Source organism: Argiope bruennichi, chromosome 2 (assembly GCF_947563725.1).
Source record: "Argiope bruennichi chromosome 2, qqArgBrue1.1, whole genome shotgun sequence".
Classification (NCBI taxonomy): Eukaryota; Metazoa; Arthropoda; class Arachnida; order Araneae; family Araneidae; genus Argiope; species Argiope bruennichi.
The window spans coordinates 77153617-77172627 of NC_079152.1; the positions used below are offsets into that span (position 1 = coordinate 77153617).

Sequence of the window (19011 nt, forward strand, 5' to 3'; positions counted from 1 at the left end):
TTTACGTTTTAAAGAATTCCGAAATTTACAATATTTTCTTAATTAATTGGGAAAAACAAAATTCTTGCCAGTTGATTTAGAGAAAAATATAAGTGTGAAAAGTCCCAGGAAGTGTCAGAATGGAATTTCTTTTTAAATAGATAACGTCACAACCGAAGAGAGAGAAATCCGATAATTTATTTAAACCTTCCACAAAGCATACTTCTGTAGCTATCCTAAGATAGCCGGTAAATATTTAGATCTAAGAACAAAACTAAGTGAAAATAAGCAATAATATTTCACTGACTTTAGAAATTGTAATAATTTGATAGACATTCTTTTAACATAAAGTCAATATGAAATAGGGATCGTCGAAATAGTGAATCTTTCTTTCAAGTAGGGTTACTAGTTATTTAGTTTCAAAGTATAATATAATGTGAAAAGCATTTTCTCTTTCTTATAGCATTTTCATTTATCTGACCTTAAAGATAACACAGGCTTTCATGTTATAATACTGTCAATAATCTTTGACTCATAAAACAATTATTTCAGAAATTAAGTTTTTTTTGGTTGATGGATAATAGAAATAAATGTTTGTAGATGATCTTTTCCATTCAAGATTTATTTAAATGATTTAATACGAAAATTAATTGTTTTTATATACATTTAACTAAATGAAACTCTTTTTTTTTTTTTAAATAACACTTTGCAATTTACCTCTTTGAACTTTCTCACTTTGGCAGTTAAATATGCTAGTATTATTTTCACTAAAAAGGAATATGGAATTTCACAATGCAAACTCTTTTAAAAAATGTGCAATTATTTGTGAAATAAATCAAATTAAAATCATAATTACGACCATTGGTATGGTGTGATGAATGATAGTGACTTTGGACTGCATGTACAATCACTGCATTTAAAAGGTATCTGCTTTAACGTACATTTTTTTTAATAGAAGAACAATTTCTTTTATCAGAAATATTTCGCGACAGTCAGTGACAAATTGTCTTTTCCTTTATTCAATTTAGTTTTATCTGCTAGTCAAGGAGTCTGCATTAGATGTACTGTAACCTTAATAAATGTGTCATTTTTATGCAGTTAATATAGAGCTTCATTTAATTTTATACTAAAATCCTTGTTTTTCTTATGCAAATATGATCCTTTCATCCAAAAAGCAATGTGCATTTCAATTTACGATACAAGGAAATTTTAATGAGCACAAATATAATTGAGGCACTCCTAATTTTTAATCACGATAAATTGAATTTAATCACAAATAACATTTAAAATATAATATTACATTATTTAGAAATAAAAAATGATATTCGATATTAATCGAGAAAGAAATAATTGAATTTAATTACTTTAAAAGTTTTCATTCTTAATGAGCACAAAACTGTCTTTTTTTCTTAGCTTTCCGTGAAATAGACAAAAGTACGGGATATTGTCGCATTGATTAAATGAAATATATGATCATAACCTTACAAACAAATATTCTCAATCAATATTATTCATTTTTTTCTAATATCATTTTTTTCTTTATCTGTTTTAACCCTCGGGGGGGGCACCTCGAAATGAGGATGAGATGCTTCCGGCATGGTGGTTGGATCTCGCCACCCTGGAGGGTACACTAATAGGTGGGGGATATAGCTCCTCCCATCGATGACGGGACGTACTTCCTTCGGGGAGGGTTGTACCGTGGCCGGTGACGGCCCTTAGGACTCAACCACAGTTCCCGCCAATTGCTGTTGCGGCGGTCCGGTCATTCAATTTTATGGTTTAAATCCGTGTGCCTTAGGGCGGGTCGGAGAGTTAGATGCTTGACTTATCTGTTCTTTTTTTTGTAAAGTAGGTTTTAGAACTGTTGATATTTATTACAAAATAATCACGTAGAAAGAAAAATATATAATAAATGAGCAAGTTCTGAATGTCTGATAGACTTCTCGATATTAATATGTGTTACTGAATAATTGTTGTAAATCTCTACAAATAACAAAGGATAATGTTCATATGTGTGCCTTTTGGCTCTCTAAAAACAAGATTATTCTCTACAGACTAAATTTACTACAAATATTCTATAAGATATTAGAAATATTCTTTTCATCTAAATTTCAGTGTTAGAATTCAGTTAATAATTAGAGATATTTGGAATTAAAATTTTAATTAATAGTTAGATTTTCAATAAATTAAAAACAGCGTGTGACTTAAAAATTTTTTAGCGATGAATTTTCGCAAATCATCGCATAAAAATGTCTATTCTGTTATTGTTTTGGCTATTCTATAGATTATTTACGAAAGAAACCTTGGGCGTAGACATGTTATTTGATTACATATTGAAACATATTTTCTTATTAATAAATACTAACTGCTTAATTCATTTACTTTCTTTCTCAGAAAGCTTCTTTATGGCTATATAATATTTGCAAGAAAAATTTAAAAATCTTTTCTGTAATTTAGATTTCTATAATGGAATTTTTTTTTTTTTTGACTTTTCACTTTATTTATGTAGTGGTTAAGCTTGAGCGTTGAATTTATTCTACAAATTAAATTTTATTTCAATTTCCTTCATATCTCCCTTTCTGTCAAATACAAATTTTGGCGATGTTATAATTTGGAACCGTATTAAGCGCATACTGGAAAATTAGAAAATATTACATTTAGAATTAAAAAAACCTGTAATATTAAGTTACAAATTTTAGTTAATTTTTAAAGTTATAATTCAGGTTAGTATTGACAATTGAAATGATTGCAAATGTCTATAAACTTCTTATAAACAACAAATGGAAAAAAAAAATTGAACACTATGCAGATGAAAGCTTAAGTTACATAGTTTGTTTTATAGAGTTAAGTTTATTTTCGTTCTTAATAATTTCCTTATGTCATTTCTCCAGGTCAAAAGGGGCGGCTATCCATTTCATTTTAGACAGTGTGAAATTTATTTGTAGGCATTGTTACCACTAATATGATTTGTGTATGAAATGTTCTATATTCTTAATACATATTTTTTCTAAGCTCAGTTTCAAATAGTCAGCTCAGGCGTCATCCTAATCATTTGATCGCTGTTCAAAATTACAAGGATCATTCTTTAAATAGTCTTTCATTCTATCTTCTATAATGAAAGAAAACGGTCTTACAAGTATCTTTCTTTTGCAGTAACAACTAGTGTTCTCGAATTGACAAAATCATTGTAGAATACCTTATCTTCAAGCATAAGATTTTTCTAGAACGATCTTAACACAGAAATAAAAGTTGAAGATTTTGCATACTCTAAAATACAAAATGTTTCTATCCTTCGTTTGTCCTTTTGAGGTGTGAAATGCAGAAAATGCAGCTTAATCAGTTAATGCAAAATTTTATTTAATGAAAAATTTCAGTAAATGTTTAAAAATTATGTTTAAAATTCCAAGATTAAGGAAAGTGCGAAATATAATTAAATTCCGAAAAAAATTTTCAAAGAAAAATTACCCAAAAAATTGGTAAAAAATTATTTAAAATTATATAAATATATATGGAAGTTTTTGAAATACACCAAATAAAAAAAAATAGATAAAAAGTGTGTTCAGATTTCTGAAATCATTTCGCAAATACATTGAATGAAAAAAAGCGAACAAAAGAAAATGAGGATACTTTTTAAAAGTATAATTATCAAAAAATATTCAAAAATATCTAAAATAATATAAAAAAAATAAAGATTATTTTCGAATTCACCCCAAATAAAGCAAAACAAATACATAAATAAATAACTATACTCTGGCTTCAAAGTCTAGCTACTATTTAGTATACACCAATTATAAAATGTTTATGAATTTGAGGATGAATATATATTGATTTGTTAGATAGAGAAAAGTATTCAATGCCATTGATTCGGTTTTCACAGAAATGAAATAGTTTTATCGTATAAATACAATTTCAATGTTTGACACACAAATGACTTTGCGCGCCATCTAGTGGTTCTTGAGAAAACGAGAAATTATAAAAATGAAAATTTAACATCTGCTTTTTTAGATTCAGGGTAAAAAAAAAAAAAAAAATTAAATTGTTCTTTTCATTTATTCCTCATATAAAATTGAAGACTAAATTTTATATTTACATACATAAAATTACAGCATTTCAAAATCAACGGTGATTGATTAATTTACTTCTAGCAGAAATGATCGATAAAAATATTTCTGTATATCATGTAAAAAAAAAAAAGGTTTTTAAATAAATTTAAAGATGTACTCGTATTTCCTGATAGTTTTTTTTCTAAAAATTAAAAAAAGGACGAAAATAAACTGTTATAGTTGTACTCAAATTTCAAGAAATTATTTCTATTTTACAATCTATAATAATGAATATTAAAACAAGACCCGTTTAAGAATGAAGTTTAAATTTAAATTATGAAATAGAGCTTTTTTTGCTTTTTGGTATGCAATTTTTGTCAATCATCTTTATTATATTTGTCGTTTCTCGTTTTTCTAACAATTTTCAACATTAAGCATGTCAACTTTTTAAAAATTGTTTAGTATCACCAGTTCCTTATTGATAGTTTAATAACGGAGAGATATATAAAAAAAGAGGGGTCATCTTTTAAAACTTATTTTCTGATAAAATTAAATATTTTAAAATCGTGTCATAAAATAAAAAAATAAATAAAAAAGACGCATATTATTTTTTTACTTACTGTTTCCAAAAAATAAAGAAAATAAATTCATTTTTTTAAATGAAAAATTTTAAACAATGAATACCTGTTGAAAGAAAGTGTTGCATGTTCTCAACAAATTTTGAATTAAAATATGATGTTTGAAACCTGTTTTAGGATTTTCATATTCTTATTCCGTTGGACCATCGAATTTAATTGGGTTAATGTAAGCACTTAGTTGATCTAAGTATTTAAAGTTTTATTTTATGAATCAAGCTTTTTATATTAATTGATATATTGATGAAAAAATATCTTTATGTGTATTTGTAGGTTCTTTGAGAATTATCAAGAGTATGTGTTCGATATTTCTTTTACACTTTGAAGCCGATTGTTATTTTGCCTCCTTTCTCATCTGGGTATTACATTAATACGATTTTGTTCAATTCGAACTTCCAACTAATCTGTAGGGCCCTCTTTCTTATTTCAAACGAGTATATATACAACATCATCTAATCGGCATATTTCGCTTTTAATATGCCTTCGATTAACGTTACTAGGATAAAGACAATTATTAATTAGCGTTTCAGATAGAAAGCTTACATCCATTTAAACATCCTGTCTTTTACAATATCAGACAAAAAAACCTGAATTGCTAACCTTCACTTTCCTTAAAAATTTCCGGTTTCTAATTAATAAAATCATTATTAAGATATTAATTAAAAGAAGACCGTATTTTTCTATTTCTAACAAACTATATTTATCGGGTACATCGCCTAGTTTAAAATCAAACTTATGCATTTCTAAGTAGATAACCTGAGAACGACTGAACAGAACTGATGCACATTGATATTGAAGTATAAAAATTTCTTAGAATATTACTTTCAGAAATGTTAAAAGTGAAAAATATACTAAAAAAACCCTCTGAATCATTTTTTTGATATGCTTAATTTCTTTATTATTACAGACGAAAATCATTAATGCATTAATAAACACCAGTGTGAATTTTGTACCACTCATCGGCTTAATGCAATATTAACGGTCCACTTCATTCGTCCATCAGCTTACATTCTCCGTTCTCATAATATTGTTCAAACGATTTAGCCAGTACAGTCTGAAACAGAAATTTTATTAGATAAAATTCACAATTAAATAGTTTTCCTTACAACTTAATTTTTTTAAATAAATAATGCATGCCACAATTTATACTTAATAAAATCTTTGGGATTATATGGCTTTATTTTTCTTTTTCTGTCTGGACATGAGATCAACATAAAAATAAACGAATTTGTACTATTTATTTTTTATGATGGCTATTTTATAGTATACAAAATAACGCACTTTTCATCCTACTTTAGATATGAATCTATATCTGAACTCGCTTGCTTAGGAATTACATGAAAGAAGAAGGAAAAGAGAAAATGGAATATTGCTTTATGATTAAAAATGTACTATCGTATGATTAAACAATATCTATTTTGTACTCAAACTTTTATCTTCTTTACTATTCCACATAAAATTATCAACTTATTTTTATACATTTTTTAAATATTCAATATACAGAAACCGACTGTTTTAAAGGTTATCTGAAGTGTCAAGTTTTGCCTTTTTCATTTGGAATTTGTAACTTAAAACTATCGATATAAAAATTAAACCAAATTAATAAGAAATATTTAGTTTTGGAAGTTAGGAAGTGTAAAAGTGAGTTGCTAGGTTTGCTTTACCAATGGGGTTCTAGAGAGCCTACCCCGTTCCACACAGTATCTCTAGAACTGAAAAATTACAAGGCATTTATATTCAAAGTTTTCAATCTTCTGAATGAAAGGCTTCTACAATTAAATCTGCAAGAAGTTATCAATATATGAATCTTGATGCCGAGGAAGCCATGATGACTTTGTAAGTTTTAGAATTCTCTTCATTTCTAGTAATCCAGTATTACAAATTTGTACCACAACATTCTTCTATCAAATTTTGAATGAAATCCTTTCAGAGGAAATTTGTCGATTCGGTTGTCCAAATATTAGTTAACACAATAAGTACAAAATGAAGACATTTAGATAGATAAAATTTATTACACAGAATTAACATCTAAATTGCTAAATATATGTGAAAATTTCAAACCAATCCAAAAAAGGTTTGACAGTCCGTTGGTCTGTGCTTTCACAAGCATATGAATGCGATAATTGAAAAACGCAATGACTTAAAAATATAAAATTTGTGACTTGAATTGTAGTTGTGTAAATTTTGGTTTCGGTCGGTCCAAACAAAATGTCTCCATAGTACACATTCGGTTATCTGGCATTTTTGTACTAACTGCATCACAGCGATCAATCGACAAAACTCACCAAAAGTCGCATTCTAATAGGTTCTTTCCGAATTATTGTTCGCCAATGGCGCGCGTTTAATAATACACAAGTGTGTTTATTAGAGAGTATGCAAGAAAGTTTTGAGAAGTCTACTTCTGCAGGCTTTATAAATGCTATTTTGTAAACAAATTTGCGTAATTTTAATTGTTCTTTAATTAGTTACTCTTATTTTGTTAGAATTCGCAGTTTGATAGTATAGCAGTTTCGCAGTTTGATTTTAAATCTATAAAATGGTAGTATGATCCTCAGATACTATAGTTGGTTGTGTATGCTTAATCCAAGGAAAGATGCTTTCTCGCCTTTTCTTATTTATTTTCACGCACAAATACATATATAAAAACATACTTATATAAGGAAAACACATAATATATATATTTAAATGTAGAAAATGCCGCTAACAAAGAGCGAACGAATAATGCCTTTTGCCGCTAACAAAGAGCGAGCGGTGCCTCTTTTCACCAGTTTCACACCAACTCTCAAGTTGAAGTGTTTACAATAAAGGGTGCTTAAGTGCTCTTTACCCACATTCCAAATATACATATGGTTTAGAGCATACTGCGCCATCTTTGTTCAGTATTAATTAATATTAACTATATAAATAACTCTGCAAAGAATACAGAATACAAATAAAATAATTAAATGAGAATAAAAATTACAAATAATAAAATTACTTAAACAAATACGAAATTTATACGTGTTAAAAGCATATATTAAATATTAAATAAACTTAACACTTAATGTTATAAATAATGGAGCTCTTAAAAATTGAAATCATTATCTTTTAATTAATTACATTATATTCTTTTAAATTTTAACGTAGATAGTATACTTACTCCCATCTCTTCTACTTCCTTGCATTCTGGAGAAAAGATATTCATGCAAACTACCTGAATTGGATAAAATATGATAATCAGAAAGAAATGCGTATACTTTAGTAAATTTATAACTTTAATTCGAAACGGCTTAAAATGATTAGAATGTTTTTATTCATAAATATATTCTTTTTAAGCTCATGACAGAATTTTAACACTATAATTCAATAATCAAATTCTGCACGCATAATAAGAATATTGTATTGATAAATTAGAGTAAGTGTAGGCGTTAGATTTACAATACTATTTTGTAAAGTTCCGCATTTCAAGCAAAAAATTATGAACATTCGTATAATATATAAATATTTTATATTAAATGGGTTATAATAAAAACTCTTAGCATAAGTAATGCATGGTGAAAATGAAAATCTAGATTTATAAGTAATATTGTATAAATATAATCATAATACCAACACATCACATTTATGATTATACTTATAAAATAAGTTCCATTATGCATTTTATGATGTTAAATTAAGTGTTTAAATAAAGAAAAAGCGTTTTCTTTTGAAACTTAACTAGATTGAAACGAAGAAATATCACCCTAACATATTTTCAAAAACATACGAAATAAAAACTAAGTCTCATTGTAAACACTACATCAAATACGGAGTGAATCTAATAAATAAAGATTTAAATTTAATGATATGAAAAATTCTTTTCAGAAAAAGACATATTATAGGCAATGGCGAAACTAAAATGGTGAAACCAGGGCGAGTGGCCTAGGCGCCATTACCTGGGGCGCAAGATTGATAATGATTTAGTTAAATTTAGTAAAAACTACTTTTTTTACTTTTATGCGTCAGAAAGTTAAGAAAAAAGTCTGACATCGATTTCAACATATAAAACTACTATTGCAAATTACCCCATAATATTAAAAAAATTGTCAAAATCGGGGAATGTGTGTTTAAACTTTAAAGTGGTGTCACTTTTTTAAAATTTTTTTAAGATGATGTAATTAGTAACTATCTATGTGGGAGATAATATTTCCATAAATTATCGTTAAAGTCATGAAAATTTCACTTCATTTTTGGTTAATTAAAACCAATTCAAGTGCCGAATGATTGCTTTGGGGTACACATTTCTATTTCTAAAGTATATTTGTGGGAAGTTTGGTAATTGTAATTGTAACAGCTTTGACTATCATGCACCAGATGACAGACAGACAAGACGCACGTTTCCGCTTTAAGTATGAATTGATATAACTGAAGACAACATTAAATACAGACAGCTAAAAAACATCATAACCATATATCATAAAAACAATTTTAAATTTAAAAAAAAATTTTGAAAATTTTTAATGATATTTTGCCTTTATTTCTTAGAAGCTGTTTGATATATTAATCATTTAAACTACTAAAAGTTTTTAGGTAAAAAATAGGAAATAGGATAGGATTTATGCTAAAAATTTGATTAGAGAAATATAAAATCAATGTGTAATGGTCAAGGGCGGAATAAGTTTGCTTAAGGGCTATGGTGCTGATGTTTTGAAGAAGAATAACATATAACGTTAATTTCGATTTGTCACTCATTATTTAAACTATAATTTAAAATGTTTTTACACATTTCTAATACTTTTTGTCAAAATTGGCTTTTTATAACTGCTATATTACTTATTTTTTTACAAAGAGTTTAATTAATCTGTTTGAATAATTAAGATGTATTAACCAGCTGCTAGATCATTTTAATTCAAAAATGTTTTGTATAAAATTATACAGACTTAATTTTAACTTCCACCCATGAATAAAAATTTTTGTTGGACGGGATATGAGAATAGTAGCTCAAAAATTGAGAGGACAGCTGTTTTTTGTATTTGCCTTGGACGCTATTTTATATATGTATGGGATTTCGACGCAAGACTTGCAGAATTATGTAAATACTCAATAAATTGTTAAAGTAAGTTTAAGCGGAAAAATCAAAGTGCGTATGAAAATCACATCAAAATATAAAAAACAGTAGGTAATAGAGTCATGAATAGTAATGAATGATGGAATATAAAATGCACAAGTTGAGGAAATATGATGAAAATAAATAAAATAAAAACTTACAAATTCTCATGAAATAAAAATAAAAATTCTGTGTAATGAATAAAGCAAAAATATACACAGGCACCGACACACATAAGCAAATACATATTGTGTGATCGTTTTTTTTAAAAATAAGATTGTCAATTTAGTTTTACAATTACGCTCTCCGGCTTCCTGGCCTAGGAATAGCGTGTCTTCCCCTTGATCTTCGTGTCCCTGTTCCAGTCCTGGTTCGGGCATGGTTGTTCTTTACCCTGTGTTCTATCTGTGAGGTGTGTGGAATAGGTTGGGGGACGATTGGAATTCCGTGTTTTGCAAAGAATGTCTGGATCAGATGTGACGAATGAGCCAGAACATTGTCAAAGTACCAGTATCAAAGTTCGGCGCAAAAGACCAGCGGTCTTTTGCATCGAATTGCATCTTTGAGTCGGCGTAGAACGTGCTAATAGCACTCTTTTGTTATTGTTTGACCTTCCGGTGATTCGTGATTATCTCCCCCGTTGTGTGGCCATTTTTGAATCTGTTAAACCACTTTTTCACTTGTGTTATCCTTATAGCATCATCTCGAAATCCTTGCTGAATTGTTTCCTTTTAAGAATCACTAAGCTTTTGATAAAATTTGATGCAACATCTTTGCTCAACTCGTTCAGTCATCTTGAGAGAAATCAAACATCCAACGAACACTTGTAACAGCACCTTATTCAACGGCTAGCAGGCAGCGACTGACACCCTCGAACACGGAGAAAAAAAATTCAAGAATGCGCACTAAGCTGTCTGTTATAATGTAAACAGTGGGGCCACTCTAGCATACGCAGGAAAATTCAAGGTTGAATATTTTTTAGAGTGTCCTCGTATGTTTGTTAAAAGAAGGAAATATTTATGTAAGAATTTCCAGTCATAAGATAAATTTTAAATCATAGAATGTTTAATTAAAATGTCCTAAAAATGTTTGGGACATAATTAAAGTCCTAAAAATAAGACATATTTATATCTAAATACGCCTATTTCCAACTAATTAAGAGAAAGGTGTAGGTGAGAAGAGTTCCAGAAAGAGCGAGAATAGAACTTCTATGGAAATAGACAATGTCACAGCCCGATAACGTGTAATCTGATAATCCATTTAAAATTTCCACGCAGAACATTTGATTAGGTTTGTCCATGGACAATTTTTTCTCACGTATTTTTCTTTCAAAAGTCTCCTTAAATTTGTTGGCATTCTTCGGGACTCCACCCGCTAGCCACAGACATGCAAAAAGACCCCCGGATGCATTCAGGAAATACAATCCAAACATACAAATAACGGTAACGAAAGAACTTTGTTGGTTAATAAGAGCTGTCAGATCAGTTATGCAGGCGCAGAAATGTGCAATGCACATGAAGAAAGATGGGACAGAAAAAATTCTTTGAGCCTGAAGTACAGTTTGGTGAGCATTAGATTCCCTTTTCAGAAAATGTGCTTGTTTAGAAATTGTGAATTCATGCAGTGAACAATTATCAATCTCAGTTGTGAAATCACTTATTAAATTAGATATTCTCTGACAAATCTGGCAATAAACTTGGACAAATAGGTTGTTACAAGTGGGATAGATAACACTTGTTAGAATAATCTTGATGAATGATAGTATTACAATGGAACTTTGATTTAATTTTAAGCCGAATGTATAAATGAGGTATACTCCTGCAAGAATACAATTATATACTTGAAGGATCGCAAGTATAATAGGCATAATACAGATTGAAAGAGTCATAAAATTCTGTAAATTTGATTGATTAAAAGAGCTTACAATTTTGAGGAAAAGGAGCAATTTATTCAGTTCTTTTCGCTTTCGTCTTAATGCCAACCAGGCGAAAGCACTTAGGAGATAACAGCTTGCTTGGAGCAAAAAAGTTCTTAAAAGAAACCAATTGTGCCATATATTTAAAAGAATCCCAACAAATTCATGTAAAATTGACAGAAGAATTGATATGAGAAATACTAAAAGTATGATTTTTGTTCGCTGAGTTCTCTCTTCTTCTTCAGACAGAATGAAAATTTGAACAAACCAGAGGAGAAAATTCGAATTTTCCCTTTGTATATTTCGGTGGATCTGTAGTTGTTGTTTTCGTATTCTTGTAATGACTGAGGATTCAGGTTGATTCATTTCATTTTGAATTCTCACATTTATGAATTGTATCATTTCTTCTTGCAGGTGTTCTCTCTTATTTTTTTCTTCAATGAGAAATGTTTTGCTTTTTCAGATTGATCATCCAGACTTCTCAAAAGAAAACTGAGAAATATATTTATAAAAATTTCTGCTTTCATAGAAAAAAAAGTACAATTTTGTGGAAATGGAAATAAAATGTTATAATTAAGAGAATGCTAACTTTTCAAAATGTGTTTTTTGATTATGGCATCAAAAACAGATATCTTTATTACTTTTGTTCACAGCTTTGCAATGCACAATTGGCGATCATTTTAATATTTCTGCTTTCATGGAAAAAGTACAACTGAGACATTTTTGTGGAAAAGAAATTACATAAAATTCGAAGCATGCTACCTTTTTTAAAATGCTTTTTTGGTAATGGAGCTCTGCGATATAAAATAGGCGATAATTTTATTCTAACACTGAGCAAAATTATGTTGGAAAAGAATAATGGAAATTAGTATGTCACCGATTCTAGAAATCTAAGAGATTGAAGCAAATCTAATGTAATATGTATATATATATAATTCAGATAAGCCATGAAAAAGTCTAGAAAAATAACCTTCCTCAAATCTTGCTTCTGAAATATTCACCTTACAAAAGGATTCTTTTATGATTAATATGCATTGATTGTGATAATTAGGGAAATATTTTGTGCTTTGAACTAAATTAATCAGTTGATAAGATATTTTTGTCAACAATCAAGAGCAATGTTTCTGCAAATAATGAATATCTTTCTATTTGAAAACAACTTGAATTATTCATATGTCTTATAGAAATTTATTCTGCAAGAAATGAACTAAACATTTTCCATTGATGTTTAATAAAATCGATTAATTCAAATCCCCGGTTTGATTTCAATGAATTATCATAAATTTTTATTTGTTCCATAGATTGACGCAGATGAATATCTGCTTTTGAAAAGGCAACCTACTTGTAATGAATTTTTTCTTCAAAAATTTTATTCTTTTTGCACATGTCCATGTTATGCACTGTATGTAATTAAGCTGGCACATAAGTTTCCGAACATGAAATCTTCTTCAATGATTTAATTTCCAACCAGATGAAACTAGATATTTTCTTCTGTGAATTTCCAGATTGTGACGAGAATTCTTTTATTTGCTTATACTCAATCACAAAGAATCTCATTTTATTCAGGTCAGAAAAGCTGAAACAAATTGTTGCTTTATTATATACACAGCTAAACAAACAAAAGAAAGTCTTGCGTCAAATAAAAAATTTCTTACGTCAAATGAATTGCAAAATTTTCAACTTATGTTCAAATTTTCTATTTAAATCTTCGCCTTCCATTTCCAAATCGCAAAACAAATTTCAACTTGGAATAATGCTGATTTAGGAAATACAGTATACAGAGTTTCATGCTATATCATAAATTACCCATTCTTAATAGATCGATTTTATTTATTATTTCTCTCTAGAAAAAGGCATTTTATTCATAAACACAATATGATTATTGTGTTAAACGTTACATTTTCAAAAAAGATGATCTAAAAATTTATTTTGATAAAGCACAAGATGTCGTGGGAGAATAATATAATTGATAAAATACAGAATTGATGAAATGAAATGAAGGAGTTATGAATAAAGATAATTTTCATTTAAGTTTTTGTAAATAATTTATTTTAATCATAATATGTTTGCAAAGTTTCAAAACCTTTTGAAAATAGAAATTAAAGTGGAAAAAAAAGACTAAAATGAAAGGAAAATACTTTGTTCCACACTGTACTAACTAACTTAAAAAAATTTTGAATAGAAAAATATTTTGAATAGAGAACCTAAATAAATAGGCTTTGAACGATTTCTAGTCGTTAAATTTGTATTCTTATATATTTAATTTAATAACATTACGAATTATCATGATGAAATCCGTTATTCAATAGTTTTCATTGCATTAAGCTTATCAAATGTTATTGATGGTAGCATTTGTGATAAAGAACGAGTTCTTGAAATATAAATACAAAGATGTGTACGTCAAAGAATAAAATTAATTATTAAAATGTGATAAAAATGCAAAAAAATTCTCTAAAATCGTTTAAACTCTTAAAAATTCTTAGAAACATTGTAAATTGACTTTACTCTGTCAGAGAAAGCTATAATAAACTGAGATAATGCCATAGAAAAATATTAAGTTTTATATTTTCATATTTGTTAAACGTTCTGTCAAAGGCATTCTTATTCGATGTTTGTGATCCAGGATTAAATGAACAATTTCATTCAATTATAAAAATATTACAAAAACCAAATGCTTTATTTAGATCTATTGATATCGTTGATCGTTTGTGGCATGATGATAAACCACCATTACAAAAAGTCAAAATTATGAAATCTAAAATCAATAAGTCTTTTAGTACCAGAGCATGCTAAAGTCTTGTGAAACTTAATTTTTGTGACTTCATTAACCTCCTAATTATAATATCTTTATGAACGTTAGGATAAATAATAAATAACTGACTATCCAGTGTTATTCCAGGTTGAAAGCTAATGATAAATTTGATTTCACATTTATGATTTTACAATTTTCAAGCAAATTGCACTTATCATATTTGCTTATAAATATTTTCTTTTCAATGTCTGCTCGATAAGCCACTTTTCAGAAACAATAGGAAACAACTTGCTTGTGGAGTGGAAGTTGTCAATAAAAATCTGTCAATGAAAATCAATAAAAAATTAATTTTCAAAAATTCTACTCGTATGTCTGTTATTTACCAATAAAACATTATTTCCAGAGAAACTTACTAAGTTGAACTCCATTTCATCAAGTGTATGACACACACACACGCACACACACACACACACACACACACACACACACACACACACACACACACACACACACACACACACACACACACACACACACACACACACACACACACACACACACACACACACACACACACACACACACACACACACACACGTAGAGAGAGAGAGAGACTTTTTTGTAATATTTGACAAATACAACTATTTGTAAATCTTTGTTTTGCAGTAACTCTGCAAATAAATCTATAAATTACTCATCTGAAATTATTCAATTTGTTAAAATGCCCGGCAATATTCTTTCTGTCTTCAAGTTCAGTTTACGTTCTTCTTTTGATAAGGGGAAAAATACGATTTTTATTTGCTTATTTCTTGTGTGTGTGTGTGTGTGTGTGTGTAATTCATTATTTTTGCAATGAAAAGAAACGAAGTATATTTGCAAAAATCGAATAATTAAAGAAATTGTATAAATTATATATAATAGTAATTTTTATGTTTTCATATGCTGAAGAGTTATACATTTCTTGGAATCTCTTCTGTTATCATACTTTTGAAAATGTAAAGATTTTGTAAGAAATAAAAGTGATTTCAATCCTACAATTTTTGATTATCATTTTATACCTAATTTTAAAAGAGTCCATGGCAGAAATTGAGTATAGTTAGCAAGAAAAAGATAATTGCTGACAAGACATCTAGTCATCCTCTTAATATATTTTAAATGTGAATAATGAGAATTTCTATATCACTATAGTCGATACTGGGTATGTCTTTCCTTCTTAATAATGGTTGGATCATCAATCGCTCTAGAGCAGTTGAGAAGCGTTGTTGTTTACCTATTTTGAAGTAGGTTATATGTAGAAATTTTAAACTCTTTCACCTCTTTTGTGGTAGATTATACGTGGGAAATGTGATAGAGAAATACAGTTATTCATAAAGTATTTGAGATACAACCAGTTTCTTCATAAAGTGCTCACTGTCACAGTACCTAAAAATGACTTAATGATGCACTTAAGCCTTTTTGCATTGGGCTTTTGTCTTTTTGTTAATTCTGATGCAATACACTTAGACCTTAGAAGAACAATTATATTAAGTACTTTCATGTTTTTCATTATATCGTATAAATCGACACAAACCATTTTAATAATCATTTATTTTATGATGATATAGAAGACATTTAAAGTAATGAACTCTGATGGTATGGAAAGCATTTGAAACAGAGAACATAGTCAGCTGTTTTATTTTAATATGGTAATAAGCAATCGTCATAATTATCAGTTTTATGATGGTATAGAAGGCATTTTATGTACTAAATAATGATCCCAAATCACTGCTTCTGATAATAGTTTTTATATACTTTATATTTTTCTCTCAAAAAGTTTTTCATCAAATATACTTTCCAAAAGTTAAGACTGCTTTCTAAAACAAGGATGGTTGCATTTTTTTTTATGAATTCGTTTCCTTTTAGAATTTATTATGTTCTCCTAGCTCAGGAGTTTACTAGTTCATTAGAAGAGAAATCTTTTGGTAGCATATTTTATTTATTATTCATTATTAAACGATGAGGGATTTTCTATTTTGTAGAAAATGCTTGCAGAATAGCGGGTTGTTTTTGAATCAAAAATCTTTCCTAATCATTCTTTCTGTTTAATCAGCATAATCATTCGGTTCCTGTTGATAGATTTCACATTTATTATAACAATCGGTATTTCTCAAGGATTTATTTGCTTCATGATGAATTTTATAAATCTTAAAATATATAATGTTTTTCATTTGAGCACGTATCTACTTTTGTTGTTCTTATTTTGAACGATAGATGCCGCCACGATACTAGAATATTACGGTTCAACAAATGAGGCAGTGACATCGGAATTGATGGTATAAAATCTTTTATTTACTGATCAATTGAAGTTTTTTGAAAAATACAAATTCATCTTTCTTAGGATGGTTGACGGATTAATCTTTCTTCTGAAGTGATCATTTATTTTTTTAAAATTATCTGATTGGGTTATTGGTGGAAAAGGCCTAGAGTTGTTCTTTAGCTATCTCGAACTTTTTGTTAAGTTTCCCTACTGGGAATTTTATCATAATTTTTTAGCATTCTAAAAGGACCTCCTCTTTTCCCAATAAAAACTTTTTGAGTGCTGAGTGATCATTTAAATTTTTCTTTATGTAAAAATTTTTACAATTTATTTGAAATTGAGTACTGAGATATGCAATAATTTAAATAGTAATGCTATTTTTTTTCTTTTAATCAAAAATCCATGTCTTAGTTTATAAAAATGATTGACTTTTCAGGATTTTGAAAAAAAATATTCTACAGAATTACAATAAAATCATTAAGTTCCGCCTAAATGATAGGTTATCATAATTTTGAGAAATACTTACTAGACCATATTCGCCAGATATTTGGCCAAATTCATGGAAATGCCTATTCTGAAAAGAAAGAAATGTAATCCACTCAATTTTAAGAATTTTTATGAATTATATATTCTTATAATACTTTTAAAGCATAAATGCATCTAATTTTTCAAATAGAAATAAATAAAAAATGCTGAAATTCGATATGAAATGTGCTTATTTTTCAAAATATAAATAATCTAATGTTGTGCATTGATGAATGGCTCATATACCTTAACAGTTATAGCTATAACTTGAACTTTTATATATTATAGAACAAGGAGATTTTTATTTGAAATTTGACTATAAATAATTTTAATTTTATGTTTGATTGCTCAAACATGTTGTCAATTGGAAACCAGAGATCCCAAATTTTTCTTTGACAGATCTAAAGTTTTCTATTGGAAATACACTTCCTATCTAAAAAAGAAGAAGGGGGGAAAAAAACTCGTATATGCTTTTTTTTAAAAAAGCTCCGAAACAATGTTGAAAACAGAGTATAAAAATACAAGGCGGTTAAAATGAAACTGATGGTATTGAGAGACTCGTAGACCTGTTTCTACTCAGTGGATTCGGATGAAAATTCATATATTTGTTACTTAGACCATGGGACAGAGATGCACGTCAGAAAAGTTTGAAATTTTTCCAACCGGTGGCGCTGTAACGAAAAAGATAGATAACATTTACAAAGAAACATAATATTTTATTTATTTATACTACTGTGTATTCTAAGTGCATACCTTGTAGGCCAACAATAAGCTAAAAGCACGTCATTGCGTTATCAAAGGCTTCATGCAACATTTCAAGAGGAATGAAGGAGACATTTTGGACGATGCTGGCTTTCAAATTCTCTTTATTCATTACAAGTCTCTGATAAACACGATCTTTAAGAAAGTCCCACAGTCAGAAGTCGTAAGGTTTCATAGGGCCAGTCAAGCGGGCAGTCAGCCATCTAACTCTCTGACCCGCCACGAAGGCACACGGATTTAAACCATAAAACTGAATGACCGGACCACCGCAACAGGAAAATTGACGGGAACTGTGGTTGAATCCTAAGGGCCGTCACCAGCCGCGGTAGAACCCTCCCCGAAGGAAGTACGTCCTGTCATCGATGGGAGGAAACAGATCCCCCACCTATTAGTGTACCCTCCAGGATGGTGAGATCCAACCACCATGCCAGAAGCATCTCATCCTCATTTCGAGGATGAGATGCTTCTGCCCCCCCCCGAGGAGAAGGCAAGCGGGCAAGTACGCGAATTGACATGTTCATCAGGGAGGTGAACTTGAATCACATTCTTTACAAGTCTTATCGTACGACCAATTAAACGTCTTGCAATGTCACTGTGATGACCATAAACCTCTTTGCTTAATGCTTGGACAGCCTGATCCCCCAGAAGTCTTATGTATCTATTACTGGTAACTATATACTTAATCAAATCTTAAATATGACTTTCTCGGAGAAGTACGGGCCAGCAATGAAATTCGTCATTAATCCACACCTAGCCGTGATGTATGGGGAATATATATGTTTTGGTTATACGACGTAAGGATTGAAGGAATGCTATACACAGGAGTTCTGTGTATTCACAGCCCACTCTAGGTGAAAATGAGTCTCGTCTGTCTATAACATAAGTGATGATCAGTACTCATTCATTTGCAACCTCGCTAAAAGACGCAAGGCCAAATTAACATGAGTAATGTAATATTGCAGTTTTAATTATTGTTGAAAATCATAAGAAAGGTGCCCAACGGCACATACTGCCCACATTTGAAAAACTAATAGATGCT

The 19011-nt window shown here is 29.1% G+C and overlaps 2 protein-coding genes across 3 annotated transcripts in view; one reads left to right on the forward strand and one right to left on the reverse strand.

Annotated features, from left to right (window-relative positions):
* LOC129956611 (uncharacterized) overlaps positions 1-19011 on the forward strand; it is a 136438-nt gene that overhangs the window by 80892 nt on the left and 36535 nt on the right. The gene's annotated exons all lie outside the window — the stretch shown is intronic.
* The window catches only part of LOC129956571 (uncharacterized), a 78821-nt gene continuing 65376 nt past the window's right edge, over positions 5567-19011 (reverse strand). Inside the window, exons 5-7 of the mRNA XM_056068501.1 lie at positions 17212-17259; positions 7797-7850; positions 5567-5711 (exon numbers count right to left, since the gene is read on the reverse strand). Of these exons, the coding sequence (XP_055924476.1) occupies positions 5646-5711; positions 7797-7850; positions 17212-17259 (168 nt within the window). The 3' untranslated portion in view covers positions 5567-5645. The remainder of the gene's footprint in view (positions 5712-7796; positions 7851-17211; positions 17260-19011) is intronic.